General features: G+C 41.9%; 1 protein-coding gene across 1 annotated transcript; it reads left to right on the forward strand.

The window, feature by feature from the left end:
- The first annotated feature begins 2661 nt into the window (after nucleotides 1–2661).
- LOC116979506 (NACHT, LRR and PYD domains-containing protein 3-like) lies at nucleotides 2662–24910 on the forward strand. The gene is made up of 10 exons (XM_033031016.1): nucleotides 2662–2671; nucleotides 3557–3580; nucleotides 8840–8865; nucleotides 9557–10589; nucleotides 10652–10949; nucleotides 12728–12790; nucleotides 15634–15804; nucleotides 20294–20464; nucleotides 22782–22952; nucleotides 24757–24910. The coding sequence occupies exons 1-10, from the start codon at nucleotides 2662–2664 to the stop codon at nucleotides 24908–24910; spliced, it is 2121 nt and encodes a 706-aa protein (XP_032886907.1).
- The last annotated feature ends 627 nt before the right edge of the window (nucleotides 24911–25537 follow it).

Here is a 25537-nt window from a genome sequence, read left to right on the forward strand (position 1 = left end):
TCCTGACATACCTTAGGGGATGATCACCAGCCAGGTCACTCACCCTGGAACAGCCTACCCTGAAGATGGACATGCTGGTGGCCTTACATCACCACAAAGAGCCAGCTCTCCCATCTACTGCGATGGGACAACATGTTATAACACCAGATAGTGTCACATGCCCATTCAAGGGTTGGCCAAACAGAACAGACCAGGAACATCAGGTCCAGTCATGAAATTCCGGGCATACCCACCTGAACCACGTTTTATGTGTCATGACCCACTTAGAGATCGACACAATAAGGAATACCGAGGGAGAGGAAAAGCCTTATGGGTCAGCCACAGGAAACCTCATGGTCGGGTGACGAGCTAAACTATCTCTAGTGGCTCAAGCAGGTACTGGGAGTTGCTGGAGTAAATACTAACGTGTATAAAATCTTATTCCACCAGAACAGCTTCCACGTCAGTAACTAAGAGGATGGACGAGCCTATGGACCACATCCTGGCTACTGCAGGGTGGTCTAGGGAGTATACGTTCCAAACTTTTATAACAAACCACTGACAGAACCTGTATCGTTTGCAGAAAAAGAATCTGCAAAAAATATATAATTTAAGCCCGGGGAGCAATTGGTCTTGTTGTTGTTAATAACACCATTATTGTTTTTACAAACAGATTCATGGTTGATTACGATAACATACTTCCTCCCTCGAATGACTTCGGCAGCGAGTGAAGTATGAACTGTTACACGGTTTGAAATCACAGAGCTTTGAAGTCTTCACGTAGTCACTCACGTGACTCCGAAGTAAAATAGTAAGATTAAACGAGAACTTACCAGTTTGAAGTTTGATCTGTATTTTATGAGGAGTTACGATGAGGGATTACGTGCCCTCCGCTCCCACCCTCATTATATGGATCAAACTAATAAATTGATGTCTCCTTATCTTTACTATGTTTACTTCAAATAACTGTGTCTATCTGTGATTCCACACCGCTGCTTGGAAGTATGCCGCGCCTGCGCACTGAGCGGGTTCTTCACGTAATCCCTCATCGTAACTCCTCATAAAATACAGATCAAACTTCAAACTGGTAAATTCTCGTTTAATCTTACTATTTTGGTCGCCAAATTATAGGAAGGATGTCAACAAAATAGAGAGAGTACAGAGGAGATTTACTAGAATGTTGCCTGGGTTTCAACAACTAAGTTACAGAGATAGGTTGAATAAGTTAGGTCTTTATTCTCTGGAACGCAGAAGGTTAAGGGGGGACTTGATAGAGGTCTTTAAAATGATGAGAGGGATAGACAGAGTTGATGTGGACAAGCTTTTCCCTTTGAGAATAGGGAAGATTCAAACAAGATGACATGACTTCAGAATTAAGGGACAGAAGTTTAGGGGTAACATGAGGGGGAACTTCTTTACTCAGAGAGTGGTAGCGGTGTGGAATGAGCTTCCAGTGGAAGTGGTGGAGGCAGGTTCGTTGGTATCATTTAAAAATAAATTGGATAGGCATATGGATGAGAAGGGAATGGAGGGTTATGGTATGAGTGCAGGCAGACTAAGGGAAAAAAGATGTTCAGCACGGACTTGTATGGCCGAGATGGCCTGTTTCCGTGCTGTAATTGTTATATGGTTATATTATATGGTGAAAAAGAAGAAAAAGAAGAAAAAGAAGAAAAAGAAGAAAAAGAAGAAAAAGAAGAAAAAGAAGAAGGAGAAGGAGAAGGAGAAGAAGAAGAAGAAGAAGAATGATAAATATGCATTACACAACCATAAGCACTGTAAATGCATGTAGCAATGGAACGTATCATTTATACACATGTACAAAATCATGATACTGTACTGTTTTAATTTTGAAATACAGCCTTACTTAAAACTTGTTCATTTCTTCATAAAAATAACAATCTTTTCTATATCTCCAACTCATAAGGAGCCAAAAAAGATACAAATAACAGTTTTTTTGGAGACACACTGGAATTCAGATTTAGAAAAAAAAGACCATCCATGTATATAAATTGTTGATTCAACATTAATGATAGTTATGTTTTTCCTTCTGGAGTTACAAGTACATGCAACTTTGAACATAGCAAAGAACAACACTAATCAGTCCACACATGATCCATATCCCTCCATCCCCTACATATCCGCTTAAATGCAACTATTGTATCTGCCTCCACCACCACCTATGGCAACACGTTCTAGGTACCCACCACCCTCTGTGTGAAAAGCTTGCATTGCACTTCTCCTTTAAACTTTACCCCATATTACCTTAAATCTATGCCCTATAGAATTTGATATTTCCACTCTGGGAGAAAGGTTCTGAGTGTCTAGCACATCTATGCCTCTCATAATTTTATGTACCTCTATGAGGAGTCCCCTCAACCTCCAACATTCTAGAGAAAACAATCTACGTTTGTCCAAACTCTCCTTGTAATTGATAGTCCCTAATCCAAACCTCTCCTGCACCTTTGTCAAATCCTTCACATCTTTCCTGCAATGAGGCGACCAGAACTGCATGCAATACTCCAAATGCAACCAAACCAAGTTTTATAGAGCAAGAAAATAAAAGATAAATATAATTTAAAGCAGTATTTTAAAACATTTTTGTTTTCTTTTGTTGGTATTTTCCTTTCAGAATTTCACATTCCAAGTTCTTAGTTGTACTACAATCCACAGACTGGCACGATGGCTACAGGTAAGCCAAAGAAGAGTTTAAGATAGAAGATGGATACAAAAACCTGGAGTAAAACAGTGGATCAAAAAAGGAATAGATGACGTCTCAGGTCGAGAGCCTTCTACAGACTGAGAGTCAGAGGAAAGGGAAAGGATAGATATAGATGATGATATAGAAAGTTATAGAACAAATGAATAAAAGATATGTAAAAAAGTAATGATGATAAGGGAAACAACCGATTGTTAGCTGTGAGCTAGGTGAAAATGAGTTGCAGACAATGAAACTCAACAGGATGACTTTGAATCTAGTACAACGTCTTGGGTTGGGGAGGGATGGAGAGAGAGGGGATACAAGGGTTATCTAAAGTTAGAGAAATCAATATTCATACCACTGGGTTGTAAGTTTAAGATATATATGTTTGTCACAAAATAGTTTTAATATTAACTGATTAACTTGTTTGGGACCCCATAACGGAACTATACACGTGAAGACACATTTCCTGAAATGTTGCGGTTAAATGTTATTTCAAGAGAATTATGACAAAATTATCATAACTGCAGAAAGTTAATTAAAATGTTTTCTCTTCATACATAATCATAATGAAAAATGAGTTTGGTTGCGAATAAAACTTGCTGTAATAACATAAACTATTATTTTAAACTATTAACATAATTCAGGTAAAAAAATCGAGACTCATCAGAACGTCAGTGATGGAGGAAAACTCTTTGCACCCAATATCCAAAGTGATCATATCTCTGGACCAGTAACAGTTTCGATGGACAACAAGACCATTGTTAACTACTATGGAGGTAATTCCTTTACATATCATCACATGTGCTTAGTGTGCAATTGGAATATTTCTATATTTTTGATAAATAATTCACGACATTTCTTTTGTATTTCCAGGTGCCAATGCCAAGAAACTTACCAGTAAGTACCAAAAATATCACATCAGATCTATAATTTACCAATATATCTTTTCTTAGAATTGAGTTCCTTTCTGCTACTTTCCAAGTTACTTTACACTATTATGTGTTAAATGCTACTTGATTAGCTCGCATTTACAATGTTTTATTTTTCACACTCTAAGCATTATATCAAATGCTGTCATCCATTTAATAACTTTCCCTATCCTTTTTGAACCCCATCAATTTCATCTTGATAGCTTAATGTCCTGCTTGATTCTGAAGCTTAAAGACCCTTTGGTCAAATCTATGTTAATCCCATCTGCCCACACATAGTCAGTGTCTTTCTATTCCCCTTATGTCCCTGTTTCTATTTAAATGTCCTTGAAATGTTGCTATTGTATCTGCTTCCATCATCTCTTGGCACCTGCCACTCTCTGTTTAAGAAAACTTGTCTCACCCACTTCCTTTAAACTTTCCTCCTCTCACCTCAAGCCTATGAGATCTAGTATTTGACATTTCCACTCTGGGACTATCTACCCTGACAAGTTGAAGGATCTTCATCCAAACTGGGAAAGAGAGACAAATATATTTTTATAAGTTGCAGGACTAGTGATGTGGTGAATGGATGGATAGCAAAAATGAATTCTCTCTGAAAGATTGACACCAAGGTTGCCGAGCTGATTGTTATTTGATTGATGTAAGGACATTTAAAGCAAGAAAGAACAAAGGGATTTCAAAGGTGTGAAATGCGAACCTGTAGGATATAGCAGCAGAACTAGCCATTCTGATCCAAACAGAGAGAGCAAGTTCCCAGAAGATGTTGAATTTAACATTAATTACCGAGGACCGCAACAAGATTAAATGCTTTTCCCCAATGATGGGTCTAATTATAACCATGTTGGAGGCCACAATCAGAGAGGAACAAGTGACTCATTATCATTATCAAGGTCTGAAGAAGGGTCTCGACCCAAAACATCACCCATACCTTCTCTCCAGAGAAGCTGCCTGGCCCGCTGAGTTATTCCATCATTTTGTGTCCATTAAATTCAACAAATTTGGTTACTCATTTTCTCTTTTTTTTAATCAAAATCATTCACTTCTGTTATAGTGATCCATCTGAAATATTGGTTCTATTTTACTTCCTTCATTACCATGGCCTTCACCTCCGCATTTTGTAGATGTTATTTCCCTTTGTGTTCTCATTGTCTGCATTTCACAACTATGAAATTCTTCTGTTCATTTTCTCTCCCTCACTCTAAATTTATTCATAAGCCATTTAACAGACGATCTTATCAATTGCTTATCCCTGGAGTCACTTTTATCTCACTACATCAGCGATGACTTTCTTTCTCCTACCTGTCCTTCCCCATCCTCCCCGACACTCAATACTAACTCAAAATCTCTCTTGGAGCCACAAGGAACTGCAGATGCTGGAATCTTGAGTAAAACACTGTGCTGAAGTAACCCCTATTCTAATGCATACCCATTTCTCCCACTATCCCACCATTCATTCCCCCTCTTCCCACTCCCCAATCCCCTTCAACCTATACCCCTCCATTTGGTTTTGCATTTCATTCCTCTTCTCTCCTTATCTAGATGATCTACTTTTCACCTCTAGCTTTCGGCCATCTGTCCATCAATGAAACCCCACTCACCTGCATCCACCTATCACTCGCCAGGTTTCGTCCCACACCCATCTCTTTTCCAGCTTTCTCCCATTATGCAGTTTTCGAAGAAGGGTCCCAGCCCAACATGTTCCCTCGACAGATACTGCCTGACCCACTCAGTTATCCCAGCACTTTGTGTCTTGATTTATTTATTTCCCAGTTCTAAAAAGATTTTATAAAACATTTGGATGAAGGGATAGAAGGCTTTGTGGCCAGGTTTGCAGATGATATGCAGATAGGTGGAGGGGCAGGCAGTGTAGAGAAAGCAGAGACTCTGCAGAAGGACCTGGACAGGTTGTGAGAGTGGGCTGAGAATTGGCAGATAGAATATAGTGTAGCAGAGTGTAGAGTCATGCGTTTTGGTGGTAGGAATAAAGACCAAATGGGGAGAGAATTCAGAAATCAGAGGGGCAAAGGGACTTGGGAGTGCTGCAATAGGAAGGTTGCAGATAGTATCAAGCAGAAAATTAGGATGCGTGTAGCAAAGGTACAGCAATTATCAAGGGTGACTTTAATCTACATATAGATTAGGCCAACCAAATTGGTAGCAGCACTGAGGAGGAGGATTTCCTGGAATGTATACGGGATGGTGTTTTAAACCAAAATGTAGAGCACGGGTCGGCAACCTACCGCCCCCGGGCCGAATGTGGCCTGTAACCTGAAATCATCCGGCCCGCAGGTGTATTTTTTCCCCGTAAACATCCAGCCCGCCGAGCGCCGAGTGCGGCTGACCGCATAGCGCCGCCGAGCGCTGAGCGTGGCCGAACACCGAGTGCGGCTCAGCGCCTGGCTATGGCTGTACAGTATCCTGCGCAAAGCCGCCGGCACAGCTGCGCGCCTTCTGTGAACACGTGATTTGTTGCCTGCCCGCCAGGGTGGGATGTGGGCGGGATCCATGTGTACACATGATAGATGTGGCCCGCCATCCGCTCACAGACATGCATCCTGGCCCCTATGCAGAATAAGGTTGCTGATGTAGAGGAACCGACTATAGGGCAGGCCATCCTAGACTGGGTATTGTATAATGAGGAAGGATTAGTTAGCGATCTTGTTGTGCAGAACTCCTTCGGCAACAGTGACCAAAATATGGCGGAATTCTGCATTTGGATGGAAAGTGACACGGTTACTTCAGAGACTAGGGTCCTGAACTTAAAGAAAGGATACTTTGAAGGTATGAGAAGGGAATTGGCTAGGACAGACTAGCAAATTATAATTAAAGGGTTGATGGTAGATAGAATTAAGATTGTTAAGGGCTTGAACACGCTAAAGGCAGGAAACATGTTCCCGATGTTGGGGGAGTCCAGAACCAGGGGCCACAGTTTAAGAATAAGGAGTAAACCATTTAGAACGGAGATGAGGAAACACTTTTTCTCACAGAGAGTGGTGAGTCTGTGGAATTCTCTGCCTCAGAGGGCGGTGGAGGCAGGTTCTCTGGATGCTTTCAAGAGAGAGCTAGATAGGGCTCTTAAAATTAGCGGAGTCAGGGGATATGGGGAGAAGGCAGAATCGGGGTACTGATTGGGAATGGTCAGCCATGATCACAGTGAATGTCGGTGCTGGCTGGAAGGGCCGAATGGCCCACTCCTACACCTATTGTCTATTGTCTATTGTCTTTTGGCAAAGATTTAAAGACCACATTGATGAACTCCATAAATTGTTCGTCCCTGTTTGGCGAGAAAATAAAACGGGGAAGGCGGCTCAACCATGCTAATGAGGGAAATCAAGGATAATGTTAAATCCACGGAAGAGGCATATAAATTGGCCAGGCGAAGCAGCAAACCAGGGGACTAGGAGAAATTTAGAACTCAACAGAGGAGGACAAAGGGGTTAATTAAGCAGGGGGGGGAAGAGCATGAAAGAAAGCTTGCAGGAATATAAAAACTGACTCGAAAAGCTTCTTTGGATATGTAAAAAGGAAAAGATTAGTGAAGGTAAATGTAGGTCCCTTACAATCAGAGACTGGTGTATTTATAATGGGAAACAAGAAAATCGCAGAACAGTTAAACAAGTACTTTGGTTCTGTCTTCACTAAGGAAGACACAAACAATCTCCCAGAAATACTAGGCAACCGAAGATCTAGTGGGAGGGAGGAACTGAAGGGAATTCACATTAGTCAGGAAATGGTGTTTGAAGGTTTCAAGTTTCAAGGTTAGTTTATTGTTACATGTACCAATTAAGGTACAGTGAAATTTGAGTTACCACACAGCCATAAAAGGTAAGAAGCAACAAGACGCACAGCCACATAAACGTTAACATAAACATCCATCACAGTAGATTCCACATTCCTCACTGTAATGGAAGGCAATAAAGTTCAATCTTCTTCCTCTTTGTTCTCCCATGGTGGGTGCAGTCAAACCATCCACAGTCGGGGCGATCAAAGCCCCTGCAGCCGATGGGTTGAAGTGATCAAAACTCCCGCGTCGGAGTGATTAAAACTCTCTCCGTGGCATGGAGCTCCCAAATTGACCTCTTCTTACCAGACATCGTGGGTTTCACAATATTAAAGTCCACAGGCCCCGCGGTTGCAGCTTCGATCCCCGGTAAAGGGATCGCAAGCTCCACAATGTTAAAGTCCCACAGACTCCCGCGGCTTGGAGCGCCATCGGTCTCCAAGAAAGGCCGCCAACTCCACGATGTTAGGCCGCAGTGGGGACGGAGATACGATGTGGAAAAATATCACATTTCCGTCGAGGTAAGAGATTGAAAAAATGTTTCCCCAAACCCCCCCACATCCCCACAAAAAAACAAGTCAAGGGACACTAAAACATACTTAAAATAATAAAAAGAAGAAACGACAGACAGACTGTTGGCGAGGCAGCAACTGCTGATGGCGCCACCAGGTAAACTGGTGGGGCTGAAGACAGATAAATAGGTAAACTTTTAGGTAAACTGTTGGGACTAAAGACAGATAAATCCCCAGGGCCTGATGGTCTGCATCCCAGATTACTCAAGGAGATGGCCCTAAAAATCATGGATGCATTGGTGATCATTTTCCAATGTTCTCTCAACTATGGATCAGTTCCTGTGACTGGAGGGTAGCTAATGTAACTCCACTTTTTAAGAAAGGAGGGAGTGAAAAAAAAGGGAATTATAGACCAGTTAACCTTCGGTAGTGGAGAAGCTGCTTGTTGATTATTAAAGATGTTGTAGTCATCAGAGGCCCCTGCTTGTGACTATACCTTAGGTCATAATGTCATAAATGATAGGAGCTGAATTAGGCCATTTGGCCCATCAAGTCTACTCCACCATTCAATCATGGCAGATCTATCTCTCCCCCCTAACCCCATTCTCCTGCCTTCTCCCCATAACCCATGACACCCATACTAATCGAGAATCTATCTATCTCTGCCTTAAAAATATCCATTGACTTGGCCTCCACAGCCTTCTGTGGCAAATAATTCCACAGATTCACCACCCTCTGACTAAAGAAATTCCTCCTCAACACGTTCCTAAAGGAACGTACTTTAATTCTGAGGGCATCACCTCTAGTGCTGGACTCTCCCACTAGTGGAAACATCCTCTCCACATTTACTTTATCCAAGCCTTTCACTATTTGTTAAGTTTCAATGAGGTGCCCCCCCCTCATTTTACGAACCCTTCTGTCCATTTGCCAGGTATCTTCTTGGGTCTCCTTGACTTAGTAAGGTGCCTTATTCTCTCCTTTTTGATAGGAAATTATTTACCACCACACGGCTTATGATGATTACTGTTTTTTTTAACTGCAATTTTCATTTTCATTTTCATCTAAAAGATGAATACTCGGCACGGTAGGGCAGCGGTAGAGTGCAGCGCCAGAGAACCGGCAATGCAGCGCCGGGGACCCGGGTTCGATCCCGACCACGGGTGATGCCTGTACAGAGTTTGGACGTTCTCCCCGAACTGTGTGGGTTTCTCCAAGATCTTTGGTTTCCTCCCACACTCCAAAGACGTACAGTTATGTAGGTTAATTGGCTTGGTAAATGTAAAAATGTCACTAGTGGGTATAGGATAGCGTTAATGTGCTGGGATTGTTGGCCGGCGTGTTGCAGGCGGGCCTAAAGGGCCTGTTTCTGCGCTGTATCTCTAAACTAGAAGACTTTTTCTTTTTACCTCTTTTTTTATCTTCCATCATAGAAGCTGATTTGGATGATCTCAGAGCAACCCTCAAAAGAAATACAAAGATGAGTGGCAGCACTTGATAGAATATAATGAACAGGGGGGGACCCGTGACCTGCTGTGTCAGCGTTTTGTTAATATCCACCTCGTGAGGTATCTAAGGAAGATGAGAAGAGCAATGAAGATTCACAAAGGTTATTGAACTTTATCGCATTTTTGAACCTCTACCTGACCAGCCCTTGGCCTCCAACACCATAGTAACAAGGGGAATAGCTGGGATTGGAAAATCAGTCCTTGTACAAAAACTCATGTACGACTGGGCTACAGGTGTTGCATTGCAGGACTACGATTTCATCTTCATGTTTTCCTTCTATCAGCTGAGCTTATTGTCCGAGGAGGGAATGAAAATTACTCTACCTGAACTTGTCAAACAATATTGCGGTCAAGAGGAAAGCTGTGAGAGCATTTTGACAAATGAATCAATCCGATCCATGTTTATCTTCGACGGGATGTCAGACGGTGAACTCAACCTAGACTTTAACAAATACATAATGTGTCGGGATGTGAACACACCTGTCACATTCACCACTCTGCTCACCAATCTCATCAAAGGGGAACTTGTTCCTTCGGCTACCATTTGGATAACCACCCGGCCCGGAACTCGAAACAAAATTCCTCGTTTACACATAACCAGGACAACTGAAATCATAGGCTTCCAAGACCAGGAAAAGGAGAAGTACTTCCGCATGCGATGCAAAGAGGATGGCCTGGCAGAAAAAATGATTCAGGTTGTGAAGAAGCAGAGGAGCTTGTTCGTCATGTGCACGGTCCCCGCCTTCTGCTCTACTCTGTTTTCTGTCCTGAAAGCTGTGTTAAACTCAGCAGGAGTGGATGACGTACCCCAAACGTTAACAGAAGTTTACTCCAAATTTCTGGTTCATCTGATTATATACCAGCAGGAAAAAATGAAAGTTGCAGCAGATGATGTCCCGGCTCAGACCCTGCAGAAGAAGCAAGACTCAATCATTGCACTGGGGAAGCTGGCTTTTGAAAAGAGCTCCAAAGATGTTAACCAGACATTCAATGAGGAAGACTTCACACGGAACAATATTGACCTCGCGTTCATTTGTGGCGGCCTTTGCAAAGAGATTAAAATGGATGAAGGGAAACCCACTTATGCTTTTGTTCATTTGGCATTCCAGGAATACTTTGCAGCCTTGTATGTTTTCCTTGCTTTTTACAATCAGAAAAAGAATCCCTTTGGAAAAAGTCATAAGTTGCTTGAAAAGCTCAGTTATTCCCAGATATGTAAAGATGCTATTAAAATGAAGCTAAAGATAAGAAAGGATGCCAGGAATTTTTTCTTAGGTTCCTTTGTGGACTGGGGACGAAAAAAAATCACGAAATATTAAAAGGTCTTTTGGCGGATGACAAGCCCAAAGATGACCCCAAGAAAATCGTTGTAGTCTTGAAAAAGATCTTGCAGACAAATATTCCTCCCAAGCAAACCATCAATATTTTCCACTGCCTAAACGAATTAGATGACACCTCTGCCCTCGAGGACACAAAAGCTGCCTTCAAGTCTGGAACCTTTACATCGGGCACTCTCTCACCAGCGCAATGCTCAGCGTTAGCTTTGCTTTGGAAATGTCAGAAGAGAACTACCAAGAATTGGATCTCTCACTGTACAGACTACCATCTATTGGTATACAGAGACTTCTTCTCATTGCAAACTACTTTACTGGGATAAAGTGAGTATTTGCCTTAGTGCATTTTAGAACCTCATCTTCTAGATTCGGAAGAAATTACTGTACATGGATTACTTGTCATGCTGTGAGTTCAGATTCCAATTCACAGTAATAGCAGTTTGCATTGTGACTTCAATCGTTTCCTATCTGCTTTGATATGCAGTATGTGTTACAGCATCTGTATAATCAAATAGGAGTTTAAAGGAATCGCAGGTGCTGGTTTACACAACAACAAAAAACACAAAGTGCTGGAGTAATTCAAACCGGTCAGGCAACATCTCTGGAGAACATGGATAGGTGATACTTCAGGTTGGGACCCTTCTGCAGATTGATAGTGGTTGGGGATGGAGATGCGGGGAGAAACCAGGAAGAGAGGTGGGGGCAGGATAAAGCCGAGCAAGTGATAGGCAGATACAGGTTAGGTGGGGTTATGATAGGTACAATATCTGGTTGGACAAAGGCGAAAGGGACAAAAAAGTGTGCGATAAGGGTAGAATAGGTGCGAATTTTAAGCCAGATGAAGGAACTTTAGTTGGACATGGCAGGGGAGAAAATGGGTGCAGGATATGGGTGCAGGATCTTCCTGCCCCCACTTCTCTATGTGTGGCACAAGGAAGACATGGAGAAGGAAAAATAAATAGAAAATCAAAGGATGTTGTTTGTAGGTTAGTTCCCTAAAACCTGGAGAATCCAATGTTCATACTGGTTGGTTGTATGTTACCCAAGCGGAATACAAGGTGCTGTTCCTCCAGTTTGCATGTGGCCTTACTCTGGCAATGGAGGAGGCTCGGGACAGAATGGTCATATGGGAATGGGAAGGGAGTTAAAATGGTTATCAATTGGAAGATCCAGCAGTCCCTGACAAACCAAGCACTAGTGCTCGGGTGAAACGGTCCTCCAACTCTGCACTTGGTCTCGCCTAGATCGGGAACACCAAATTGAGTAGGTGAGGTTAGAAGAGATTCATGTGAACCTCTCTCACCAAGAAAGGACTGGTGCGTCTGGATGGATGTGAGGGAGGAGGTATAGAGGCAGGTGATACATCTCCTGTGGTTGCAGGGAAGTACCTGAGAAGGGGGAGTGTGGGTGGGAAAGGATGATTGAATCAAGGAGTTGCAGAGGGCGTGGCCTCTGCAGAAGGGGAAAGGGGGGGGGCGAAGATGTGACTGATGGTGCAATCAACGTTGAAGATGGCAGAATTGTCGGAGTATGATTTGTTGGAATGTGGAGGCTTTTGAGATAAAAAGTAAGGACCAGGGCAACTGTTCCATCTGGATGGAGGGGTTAGAGTATGCAGACCTATGGGATGTAGAGGAGACATGGGCGAGGGATCCATCTAATACATTCACACCACATTACTAAAGAAAGAGGTCATAAAATGGATAGCTAAAATGGATAGGTCAGCTATTCAGAAAAGTGATGAGATTACATTTCTTCAATAGGAATGGTAAATCGTTGGAAGCATCTACCCAAGAGGGCTGTAAAGTATCTGTCTTTCTCTTTTTTCAAGACAGAAATCTGTAAATGTTTTATAAAAAAGTAAATCAGGATCATGAGGTTAGTGCAGGAACATAGTAATGACATACAATGGCAAAACAGACACCATGGGAGAAAATGGCCAACCCCTGTAACTATTAGTTAAGTTATTCTGTTCTCAAGGAGGTTGTGTGGAAAAGCGAGGTTTGATGACTTACCTCCATTGCAGAAGAGCCAGGAATATAGGTAAAGAAAAACTGATGTGCGGATGTAATGCAAATATTCCAACTACATGGAATGGCATGAAAGAACTGCAGATGCTGGAAAAATCGAAGGTAGACATAAAGTCTGAAGTCTGAAATGTGCCTATTCCTCCACTCCATAGATGCTGCCCTCACCCCGCATTTTTGTCTACCTTGGAATGGCATGACTGTTTCTGAACATGGCGACATAAAACAGATGTTGTTTAGTTTATAGAGATACAGCGCCTGAAACAGGCCTTTCAGCCTGTCCGTGTCGACCAGCGATCCCCGTACATTACACTATCCAACACACACTAAGGACAATATTTACAATTTTACCAAGCCAATTAATCTACAAACCTGTATGTCTTTGGAGTGTAAGAAGAAACACAAGAAAACCCACGTGGTCATAGGGCAAACGTACAAACTCCATACAGACAGCACCCATGGTCAGGATCGAACCCGGGTCTCTGGCGCTGTAAAGCAGCAACTCTACCACTGCGCCACCGTGCCACCCTGTATTGTATATAGGCAAACTTTATAATGAGAGATGCTTTGGATAAATGGAACACCATTATGGCAACCTGTCTTATTTTACACCTTTGCTGATATAAATTGGAATCTGTTATATTTAGCTTATCTGGAGCCAATATTCGAGATACTGGGCTGAAAATACTCTCTGAAGTAATGAAAAGGCCGGATTGCAAATTACAAACTCTGAAGTAAGGAAGAATGCACTGAATGTGTAATGTCAAGCATATTTCCATAATAACAAGCATATTTCCATTTACAAACATAATGCATGAAGCATACTCTGTATATATGTACATAAGTTTCGGGAGTCAATGTTGTAACATGTATCCTCACATTTCAAGTTAATGCAATACTCAGATATCTCTCATGCCTGAATGTTATTTCCCTTGTATTCCTAACCAGTGCTTTTTTTCTACACAAAATGGCGTCAGAACAGTTCATTAATTTTAACATTCCTGTCAAGTGAATGGAAAATGAAATCATGATACATAGATACATAGACAATTGGTGCAGGAGGAGGCTATTCGGCCCTTCGAGCCAGCACCGCCATTCAATGTGATCATGGCTGATCATCTATAATCAGTACCCCATTCCTGCCTTCTCCCCATATCCCTTGATTCCGCTAGCCCTAAGAGATCTATCTAACTCTCTCTTGAATGCATCCAGTGAATTGGCCTCCACTGCCTTCTGAGGCAGAGAATTCCACAAATTCACAACTCTGAGTGAAAAAGCTTTCCCTCGCCTCAGTTCTAAATGGCCTACCCCTTATTCTGGGGGTGGGGCTGGGGCTGGGGCCAGGGTTTGGGCCGGGGTTGGGGTCAGGGCTGGGGCCAGGGCTGGGGCCTGGGCTGGGGCCTGGGCTGGGGCTAGGGCTGGGGTCAGGGCTGGAGCTAGGGTTAGGGTTAGGGTTGGGGCTAAGATTAGGGTTGGGGTTTGGGCTGGGGTTAGGGCTGGTGTTAGGGCTGGGGCTAAGGTTGGGGCTGGGGCTGGGGCTAGGGTTGGGGTTGGGGCTAGGGTTAGGATTACTTCCCCTAATCTCCAGCTCCAGCAGCTCCAGCTCCATCTCCAGCTCCAGGCGGACACGAAGCCCCGTTGCAGCCGTCGCATCTTCCCGTGACCCGATGTCCCTCTCCGCGCTTGGCCCTCTTCAGCCCTTCTTCCCCAGTGGGGGGAGGGGGTGCATTGAACATAGGGAAAAAACATTAAAAAACAACACTTTATTCATTTTGGGTTTAATCTTTATTTATGAGGATTATGTTTATTAGCAATATAGAAAAAGAAGAAATGGGATAGAATTATGGGTTTTCCTTATATGCAGCATCAAAGTAGCAGGACACCAAAATAGACACTGAAGAATCACCCTTCTATAAGATCACCTCTCATTCTTCTAAATGCCAGTGAATACAAGCCCAGTTGCTCCATTCTTTCATCATTTGACTGTCCCGCCATCCCGGGAATTAACCTCGTGAACCTACTCTGCACTCCCTCAATAGCAAGAATATCCTTCCTCAAATTAGGATCTTTGTCTTGTTAGAGGTGTCGGTACACCATAACAGAAAAAGACTGTTCCTAAATCATTTCTTGCTTATTTTTATCATACAGGTTAGATGGAAACAATCTTACTTATAAAAGTTGTGAACAAATGGTTGACGTTCTAAGTGTTAACCACTTCATAATATTCCTGGATTTGAGTGATAATAATATACAAGACAAAGGAGTTAGCTTTTTACATAAAGCTCTATCAAAAGATGCCTGTGCGCTGCAAATTCTGAGGTAAATAAATACTTTTAGCCTCTATTTACTGTAAAAATAAGACGCTCAAAAAAATCCATGCTGAACTTTACACTGAAACTCAGTAGATTTCTCTTCCAATACAAGGTCATGTTTTGAAGTAGTGGTTAAGAACTAAAAAAAAATAATTGGAATATTTTTCTTTTGCATCTGTGATAATTTAACAAACCTCTGAGAAATCCACCTATTTGCAGAACTGCTGAAAATTTGAAACCCAATTTGTGATTGCATTAGCAAGGGATTCTCAATGATTTTCCAAAGTTGGGTATTATGGAACAGATCACCACAGAAAGCAACCAGAAGCCACCCATTGTTTAAACTAAATGCCCTCCATGATAGTTATATCAGGAGGCCCATCCTAGGAGAAACGCATTGTTGGATTTTGTGTTGTTCGGGAGAGCACATTGGTGTCAGTCAGTAATTTTAATAATTATATGTGTAATTAGTATTTTTTTTGTCTAAGGATCAGCAGAATGTACTGGCACCTCTAACATTTCAACATTTGTCTTTTTTTATTTGCAGAATCGGGGGTAATAAATTAACTTCCAGCTGCTCTAATGATTTGACCTCCATGATTACAGAAAACAAGACTCTGGTAGAACTGGACTTGAGTAATAATAGGATAGGTGAGGAAGGACTGAATCAACTCTGTGAGACACTGAAGAATGAGGATTGTAAATTACAGAAGCTTGGGTATGTGACTACCATTGCTCTCAGTTTCTGTTGCACATCCGTGTAGCACAGAATGACAAATGATTACAAGGCAGGAGGAGGCTGATCAGTCCATCGAGACTGTGACATTTACGTAACATCAGTCCAGCTAGCACCTTTCCTTGCTCGATCTCCATAATCCAAAATAAATCTTCAATTCTAGTCATCCACTCAGCCACAATTCAATCCTATTCATTTCTGCCTGGTAGTGCATTCCAAATCACAAACATTTTCTACATTCTACTTTCACAAAACATTTTCATTCCACGTGCCCTGGTTCCTGATTCTTCCAGCCATGGCAGTCATGACTCTGCCTGCACCTTTCACAATTTACCGAGAACTTGAGGTCTCCCACAAAATATTCTCATTCTTGTGTTAAAATCTTTTCATGGCCTAATTTTCCTATCTCTCTTCAATACCCTCCAGGGTATTAGTTCTGTCCTACCTTGCCCTTCCACACAGCACACACAAACATACAGACAAACAGACACACAGACGCAATTTCAGGATATAATTTTTCTCAACCTTTACATGCACATACGGACGCGACACACGCGCAAACGCACACACACACTCAAATGCACACACATATTACATTCTGTTTATCACTGGAAGTAGTCTTTTATACAGCACTTTACCCAACAATGGACAACCACCTCTTTGGATTTTTTGGTTCCACATTCTGGATTCCCACCCTATGGCCTTGCGCTTTCTCTCTTTTAAACTTTTCCTTAAAACTAATTCAGGCTTTTGGTCAACCTGTCCCAGCATCTCATTTTTTGACCCTATATTCAAGTTAGCTTTGCACCTCAACATTGACACATTTTTTTTATCTCCAGGATTAAATTATGATTGGTTTTAGTGGTGGTAGTGTTATTGTTGAAACTAATTGTAAACGTTGATATGCTTAAAGTGTAGGAAAGAACTGTAGATGTTGGTTTTAATCGAAGATAGACACAAAATGCTGGAGTAACTCAATGGGACAGACAGCATCTCTGGAGAGAATGAATGGGAGATGTCTGCTTAAAGTGTAGGATAGCTTATGTCATTGTTTGATATTTGAAAAGAATAAGTTTAGAATTCAGAAAAACAGATTAGAACTCTGTACTCTCTCAAAAAAGTTCTTATTTCCAGTCTAAAGATAAGCATTACCATAACAATGACAGCAAATGTCAGAGTTGTCAGCGAAAACCACAGCCTGCGATATGCAGTGCAATTATTTTAAAGTTAATGATCAAAGCAGTCACTTTCTTGTTCTAACTACATTTAATTTTGTTTTGTTTTTGAAGTATCTACTCACTTGCCTTTAATGTGCTAAACATACCCAGATGTTAGTGAGAAAAGAAAATATTAAAAATGAAATATTACTCGAATAAGAAATTGAATGCTCAAGTATCCTTGCGGCATTGACACAACCTCCACTAAAATCAACAAGAATTTATAAAATACTTCAGAAAACTGCATATGTGGAACCTTAATTATTTATGTTAGGATATTGCTGATCATTTTCTTTGACTCCTGCAGTCAACAACTAATTGGATAGATTTTCTCCATCATATCATTTCCACCTAGCTTTGAAGTCATCTGATGGATCTTCACTAAACGCTTCCTAATGTACTGCATTATCCCCAGGTCCTTGCAACTAAATCAATCATTTTTTTTGATCCTATCCTTCCACAGTGTTAGCTTTCAAAACTGCCAGGGAGGTTCAAATTGGCTTCACTTTTGATTCATAAAAAATCAAATAACCTGTTAATAAGTAGCCAATCCACATGCATGAAAGAAGAAAGTAACTTTTGATTGATTGAATTGAATTGAATACCTTTATTGTCATTCAGACCTTATGGTCTGAACAAAATTTCATGCCTGCAGTCATACATACAATCATACAATAAAAAACATCAATAAACACAAATTAACATCCACCACAGTGTATCCTCCAAGCACCTCCTCACTGTGGTGGAGGCAAAAATCTTAGGGTTACTGTCTCTTCCCTCCTCTTCTCCCTCTGCACTGAGGCGATTCCCCACAGGGCGATGGCACAAACAGTCCCGCGGCTCACCGAACCCCGCGAACGGGCCGGCTCAAACACCGCGGCCCAGGGTGGCCGAAGCTGCCGCCCTCCAGTCCAGCGGACGCAGCCGCTGGCCCGCGGCTGAACCCCGGACTCAGGTCACCGCCGCCATAACGCCGTCCCACCCACCGGAGCACCGTTCCAGCCCCGAGCCGGATCGCCCTCACGTGAGTGCCGTTCCCTCCCTCGAGCTGGGCCCACACCGACGGGAGCGCCGTTCCTCCCTTGAGCTGGGCCACTCTGACGGGAGCGCTGTTCCTCCCTTGAGCTGGGCCACTCCGACGGGAGTGCCGTTCCACCTCGAGCTGGGCCACTCCGACGGGAGTGCCGTTCACCTCGAGCTGGGCCACTCCGACGGGAGCGTCACAGCCCCTCACGAGAGAGTCTCAGTCCCTCGTCAGGCCGCCCTCACGGGAGCGAGCCCAGGGCGAGTCCTGACTGGCTCTGCCGTCCGGAGCCTCGAGGTCGCCAGCTCCGCCATTAGGCCACAGCGCAGATGGAGGCAGAGAAGGGGGGATACGACAAAAAGTCGTATTCCCCGAAGGGAGAGACAGCAAGCCCCGTTTCAACCCCACCCCCCCCCCCCACATAAACACAGCTTAAAAACCAAAAACGTAACTACACAAAACGAAAAAAAACAACACAAAAAAGTAAAGACAAACGGACTGCAGGCGAGCCGCAGCCGTTCCCAGCGCCGCCACTTCCGGATTTAGGTATTGCCAGCAAAGCAATTCATGTCCAATTGCAATATGTCGTATTGACCTCAAATTAAATATTAAGAAAGAAAACAGTTAAGATAAGAAAACTAGATTTCCAAACGAAACAGAAGGAAACCATTATTGCTGTATGCTTGATATCTTAACAAGTACCCCGTATGACTTATCTCAATCTACGGTAGTTTTTATTACTTGTGGACATTAGATAAGGCAATATATGTAGAATTAGATAACAAAGAAATAAGGAGAAGCAGTGTGCAGCTTTGCTGGCAATACCTAAATATCAGAAATGAATGAAAACAATAAAATGCACATGAAGCTCGTTTGTATTCTGTTTAGGTTAAATTCTATATTTGCGTTTGAGTTTGGAATAATGGGCACTTATGAGGATGACCCAGGAGCTGAAAATCTGCGCGATTTATTGCAAGACAAAAATTGCACATTACAAAGTCTGGGGTAAATTATTTTTGTACTTATTCACAATTGCTTGTTCACACAAAAAATCACTTGTATAGTTGTGCCTGTGTGTACGGATGTATTGTGTAGTGTGTATCCATCTGCAATTGTATATGACAAACACTTATGTACTCCGGCAATTCATTGTTTTTCATAATCTACACATTACTAAAAATCTCATCTTGTTTGTTTGGATGTCTCCCTGTGAGTGAGTGAGTGAGTGAGTGAGTGAGTGAGTGAGTGAGTGAGTGAGTGAGTGAGTGAGTGAGTGAGTGAGTGAGTGAGTGAGTTCCTGAAATTATGCCAAAATGGCACACGATAGTGCTGCAATTTTTGCACCACCTTACTCACAATTGGCCTGTGGTGTGTTTTCAACAAGTTTCGTTCAGATTGATGTTATATTTTATGTTATTCACGTTTTTAACTTTACAAAATCCAGTTTGAGAAAGATTGACGAACACTGCAGTGGCAGTTTGCAGCTATGATGTTACAATGGGATCTCATTTACATAAACTGCCCATCAACAGTGCTCCACCTGACGACATCACAATGGGATCTAATTTACATAAACTGCCCATCAAGTGTTCCATGAGAGATTTGTTACATTGTTGTAAGGAGAGAGAGGGAGTGGGGAAGGGAAGGAGGAGAAATGTTACTTAAACATTGTGTTTAGTGGGGGAGTGTGATAGGGGAGAGGTGAGGAGCAGGGAGAAAAGAGGGAGTTTGAAGAGGAGGGGGAGGGAAGAGTTTTCCACCCAGTGGAATGAGAGATTTGTTACTTTGTTATAAGTAGAGGGTGGGAATGGGGAAGGGAAGGAGGAGAAATGTTATTTAAACATTGTGTTTAGTGGGGGACTGTGACAGGGGAGAGGTGAGGAGTGGGGAGTTGGGGAGGGAGAGGAGAGAGAAGAGGGAGGGTGAAGAGAAGGGGAGGGAGTGTTGGGGGATGAAGGCAAATGAGCCGCATCTGCGCAGTTGGGGGATCTGGGTGAGTGGTGGAATATTGCGTTGGGGGAACGGGTGAGTGGTGGAAACGGGTTGCGTTGGGTGAACGGGTGAGTTGTGGAATATTGCGTTGGGAGAATGGGGCCCAACGGATTGCACTTGTTCTAGTAAATCATAAAAATGTTCAATTTTGACATTTCAAATTCAAAAATGTTCACCTTTATTCATTTGCTTCACAATAAAGTAACAACTAGAAAATATTTTGTTTTGCATCTAAAAGTTTGGCAAAGAATTCATTCACAGTACAAAGCTGCACAGAACTCATCTCATCTCTGAAAGAAAACCAAAGCCTGAAAGAACTGGATCTTAGCTTCAACAACTTAGAAATTAATGGAATTAATTCACTGTGTGAGGTTTTGAGTGGAACAAGCTGCCAAATTAATTCACTAAAGTAAGTACCTGAATCTATATCATGTACTGTAGAGATTAAAATGATCTGAAACTGAGCACTGTGGTATCAAAGCTGAAGGAAATCAAGCAATGAGCCAAACTGCTCCTTCCAACTCTTTCCTTCTTTGATTCAATGCGAGAGAATTGCCCTCTTACTTTACACCTGTCAAGTGCTTGGAACCTTCATCAGTCATCAGTCTGAGGAAGGGTCTCGACCCGAAACGTCACCCATTCCTTCTCTGCAGAGATGCTGCCTGGCCCGCTGAGTTACTCCTGCATTTTGTGTCTACCCCCGAGGATGAATAATTGAAACTCAAAATTGGAAGAACTGGGCGGGTCAGACTTTCTCCTGCACTTTGTTTTTTGCCTAAGATTTCAGCATTGGCAGTCTCTTGTGCCTCCAATTAAAAATCCAAACTGTTGATGTTGGAAATCCAAAACTAGAGCAAGAAATCAGAAACTTTCAGCTACTTCATCTAGGACTTCCTTCATTCAGAAAGTCTGAGAGGTAGATGTTCACTGCTGATGGTGCAATGGAGTCCATGCCAACAAAGAGCAAAACCTGGACAACAGCATTAGCTGATTAAAATTCCCACCACAAAGTGCCAGGCAATGACTGTAAAAGAGTATAAATCATCTCTCATCGAAGCATAAATTTATTAGCATTGGTGAATTTCCCACCACCAGCAGACTAGGGTATCACCAATTACCAGTCAGATAAATACAAAGGTCAACCTAGCCACTTAGAAACTCAGTATTCTCACAGACTCACAATATTTCCACCTTTCACAAAGCACAATCAGGAGTATGATACAATACAATCCACTCGTCTGGAGAAATATTCAACATCAGCACCATTCATTTCCCCTGAGCATTCACTTCCTCTTGATCCAGTTTACAACGGCTGCAGAATATACACAAACATTCATCATTCTGGTAAAAGATTCTTTTCATCCTAGAGTTCTTGAATATCCCCAGGATCCTAGTTTTGGAAAGATAATCATCTATTAAGTATGGCATCGTCGGTCCCTACAACCTCTGGCGTTGTGGAAAGGCTAATCTCTTGGATGGTCAAATAATGCCACCCCAGGGAAAGGTGCCTTTATAATCACTTACCCAAACTAGTTCTCACTCAACACTGCATCCCCACCCAACCATCCTTGTAATTATCTGTTTCGTCCTCCTGTTGGTAAGTTTGGTAAAAGGTCATGTCAACTCAAAAGCAAGAAAGTCAAGAGTTTTATTGTCATATCTCCCAGATAGAACAATGAAATTATTACTTGCTGCAGCACAACAGAATATGTAAACATAGTACACTGTAAACTATAAATAAACACGTTTTTAATTGTATGTGTATATATATATATACACATACACACACACACATATTCATACATATACGCACACATAAATACATATACACAGACATACGTATATGCATACATACACATACATATACACACACATACATATGCGCACACACACATATACACACACACATACATATACACACGCATACATACATATACACACACGCATGCATATATATGCACACCCATACATATACACATACATACATATACATATGCACACTCACACACACACACATACATATACACACATGCACACATATACACACATACATACACACACACACACACATACATATACATATACATATATGCATACATACATACATAAATATATATATATATATATGTGTGTGTGTGTATATATATATATGTGTGTATATATATATATATACACACATATATATATATATACACACATATATATACATATGTGTTTTTATATATGTATATATATTTATGCATATATTTTTATATATGCATAAATATATATACATACATACACACATGAGTACACTTAAAAAAACAATAATCGTGCAAAAAGGCAAAACCATTTCTCCCAAGTCTACATAGTTAAGAGCTTGCTGAAGGTTGTAGCGTTTCATAGCCTTTAATAGCTAATGTTTAATAGATGGGCATTGGGAAAAAGCTGTTCCTACAGTTGTCAGGCTCCGATATCTTCTGCCCAATGGCAGGGGTGAAATGAGTGTGTGGCCAGGGTTGTGTGGGTCACTGATGATGCTGGCTGCCTTTTTGAGGCAGTGACTCCTGTGAATCCCATCGATAGTGGGGAGGTCAGTACCTGTGATGGACTGTATCAGTAGTTTTTTGGACAGGAGACTAATAGGAACTTAAAATATGAGGAACAATGTTAAACAAACAGATATTTTATAAATGTTATTGCAAAGTTTAACAATTTTAAATTTCTAATTCTTGTACTTCCCACAGGGTGATGAACACCAAATTAACAAATGTTTGTTGTGAGACACTTTCTTCTGTGTTAAAAGCTAACCAGACATTGACGGAGCTGGACCTGAGCATGAATGAACTGGGAGATGATGGACTTAATAAGCTTTTCTCCAATTGTAGTGCTTCAAACTGTAAATTACAGAAGCTGGGGTATGTAAACACAGATGAATGGTGCTTGATTAGCTTTATCAGTATATGCTCTAATTCAGCCGCAAAAATATAGAATCTTTTCCAATCAGAAAATTAAAGTACCGATACATAGAATACAAGTATGATATTAATATCTATGTTTATACCGGTTGCTATAATATATCACAGTGATGAAAAGAATAATAACACAGCCACCAAGATATTATGCATTATTATGAAGCAACACCACTTTTTTTTTACATAATCTGGTAATTTAAAAGTTAGTTTCAGTATTGGTGATCATAAAGTTGGCAAATTGTTTTTAATACCGGTGTTATACATCAATGTCCTGCAGGGAATAAATATTTCATCCTATTGCCTCAATGTGACACCAAACCAACAACTGCAGTTGAGTCTTCAACATCTCATCAGTTCACAGGCAATTAGAAATGGACAATAAATATTGGCCCTGTCGATAGACACAAAAAGCTGGAGTAACTCAGCGGGTCAGACAGCATCTCTGGAGAAAAGGAATAGCTGATGTTTTGGGTCGAGACCCTTCCTCCGACTGAGAGTCATAGGACAGGGAAACGAGAGATGTGGACTCTGATGTTGAGAGATATAGAACAAATGATTGAAAGATATGCAAAAAAGTAATAATGTACAGGCTGTGGCCAGGGTGACAAGTTATTAGTTTAGTTTAGTTTAGAGATACGGCACAGAAACAGGCCCTTTCGGCCCTCCGGGTCCACGCCAACAAGCGATCCCAGCACACTAACACCATCCTATACCCACAAGGGACAATTTTTACATTTACCAAGCCAATTAACTTACATACCTGTGTTCAAGAAGGAACTGCAGATGCTGGAAAATCGAAGGTACACAAAAATGCTGGAGAAACTCAGCGGGTGCAGCAGCATCTATGGAGCGAAACTCTTCTTCAGACTGATAGGGGGTTCTCCCCGCCACCCCCTATCAGTCTGAAGAAGGGTTTTGGCCCGAAACGTTACCTATTTCCTTCACTCCATAGATGCTGCTTCACCCGCTGAGTTTCTCCAGCATTTTTGTGAACCTACATACCTGTACGTCTTTGGAGTGTGGGAGGAAAACGAAGATCTCGGAAAAAAACCATGCAGGTCATGTACAAACTCCGTACAGACAGCACCCGTAGTCAGGATCGAACCCGGGTCTCCGGCTACAACAACCAACAGATAGACACAAAAAGCTGGAGTAACTCAGCAGGACATCTCTGGTATAAACCAGCATCTGCAGTTCCTTCCTACACTCTACCACCAACAACTTTTACAACTGATTCTGAAGCTACCTCAGATACTTCAATGCAACTGATGACTGTATTGGCCTTCCTATTTTTTTAAGGCATTGCACAATGCAAGTGTAAACCTATTGATGTTACTAATGGACTTGTTAATATGTTTAAAGGGCCCTCGATTTCAGATTTTAAGACTAATTTAAATGATGAACTAAATGAGATTACTTTTTTTTAATTAGCCATAAAACCATGGCCATTGCTATTGTCTCACAGTACAATTTCAGCACTTCTGCCTCACAGGGCCTGTTTCTGTGCCGTATCTCTAAACTAAACTAAACTAAACTAATAACTTGTCACCCTGGCCACAGCCTGTTACAATATTACTTTTTTGCATATCTTTCAATCATTCTGCATTTTCTTTGCAGCTGCAACATCATATTCTCCTTTGCTCTTTTGCATTACCTGATGCACTCATGTGTGGTGCGACTTGTCTTAATAGTTTGCAAAACAAAGTTTTTCACTGTATCTCAGCACATGTGATAATTAAACACCAAGACGAATAACAAAGTTGCTGATCCGGAATCTGATGGCGTGGGACATCCAGTATCGATACCTCCTGCTCAACGATAGCAGCGAGAAGAGGGCATGGCCTGAACAGTGGAGATCCTTGATTATAGATGCCACCTTATTGATGCAACGCCTCATGTAAATGCTTTAGATGGTGGGGGGAGCTATGCCTGTGATGGACACTCTGCAGCCTCTTGCATTCTCTTGTGCCATGTCCGAAGAGTTCAGGGTGAACTATGTCTCTGTGAAACAGACGACATAGCAGTCCCTCATACCCTTCTGATATAGCAGTGGTTCTCCAAGGTCTTCCAGTCACTGTGCATTGCTCAGAAGGATATTTGAAGGAGATGTGTTTGCAAGTTATTTTTACTAGAGGGTGTTGGGTGCCTGGAACGCACTGCCAGGTTTGGTGGTGGAAACAGATAAATGGTGCCATTTAAGAGGCTTTTAGGTAAGCATGTGAATATACAGGGATGGAGGGATATGAATCACATTCAAACAAAGATTAGTTTAACTTGGCATCATGTTCGTCACAAACATTGAGGGCTGCAGGGCCTCTTTCTCCCCTGTGCTGTTCTATGTGCTCAAGAGTCAAGTGCTTTATTGTCATATGTCCCAGACAGAACAACAACAATCTGTGCTCTATTTTGGGTGGATTGCATGCTCCGCACCCCAGTCTTACCTGAAGGCTTCCCAAGCTATCTAGTACAATGCCGATCCTTCCAGATACTGTGCATGGATTCCAGGGTCCACTGAGTCACACATTGAG

The sequence above is a fragment of the Amblyraja radiata genome, chromosome 13, assembly GCF_010909765.2.
Source record: "Amblyraja radiata isolate CabotCenter1 chromosome 13, sAmbRad1.1.pri, whole genome shotgun sequence".
Lineage (NCBI taxonomy): Eukaryota > Metazoa > Chordata > Chondrichthyes > Rajiformes > Rajidae > Amblyraja > Amblyraja radiata.

What these genes read in the sequence shown, in the direction of transcription:
- LOC116979506 (XM_033031016.1), top strand. An exon ending in TCTTGGGTCTCCTTGACTTA is followed by an intron (nt 8,866 to 9,556) that starts GTAAGGTGCCTT and finishes CTACCTGACCAG; the next exon opens with CCCTTGGCCTCCAACACCAT. An exon ending in TGCCAAATTAATTCACTAAA is followed by an intron (nt 20,465 to 22,781) that starts GTAAGTACCTGA and finishes TACTTCCCACAG; the next exon opens with GGTGATGAACACCAAATTAA.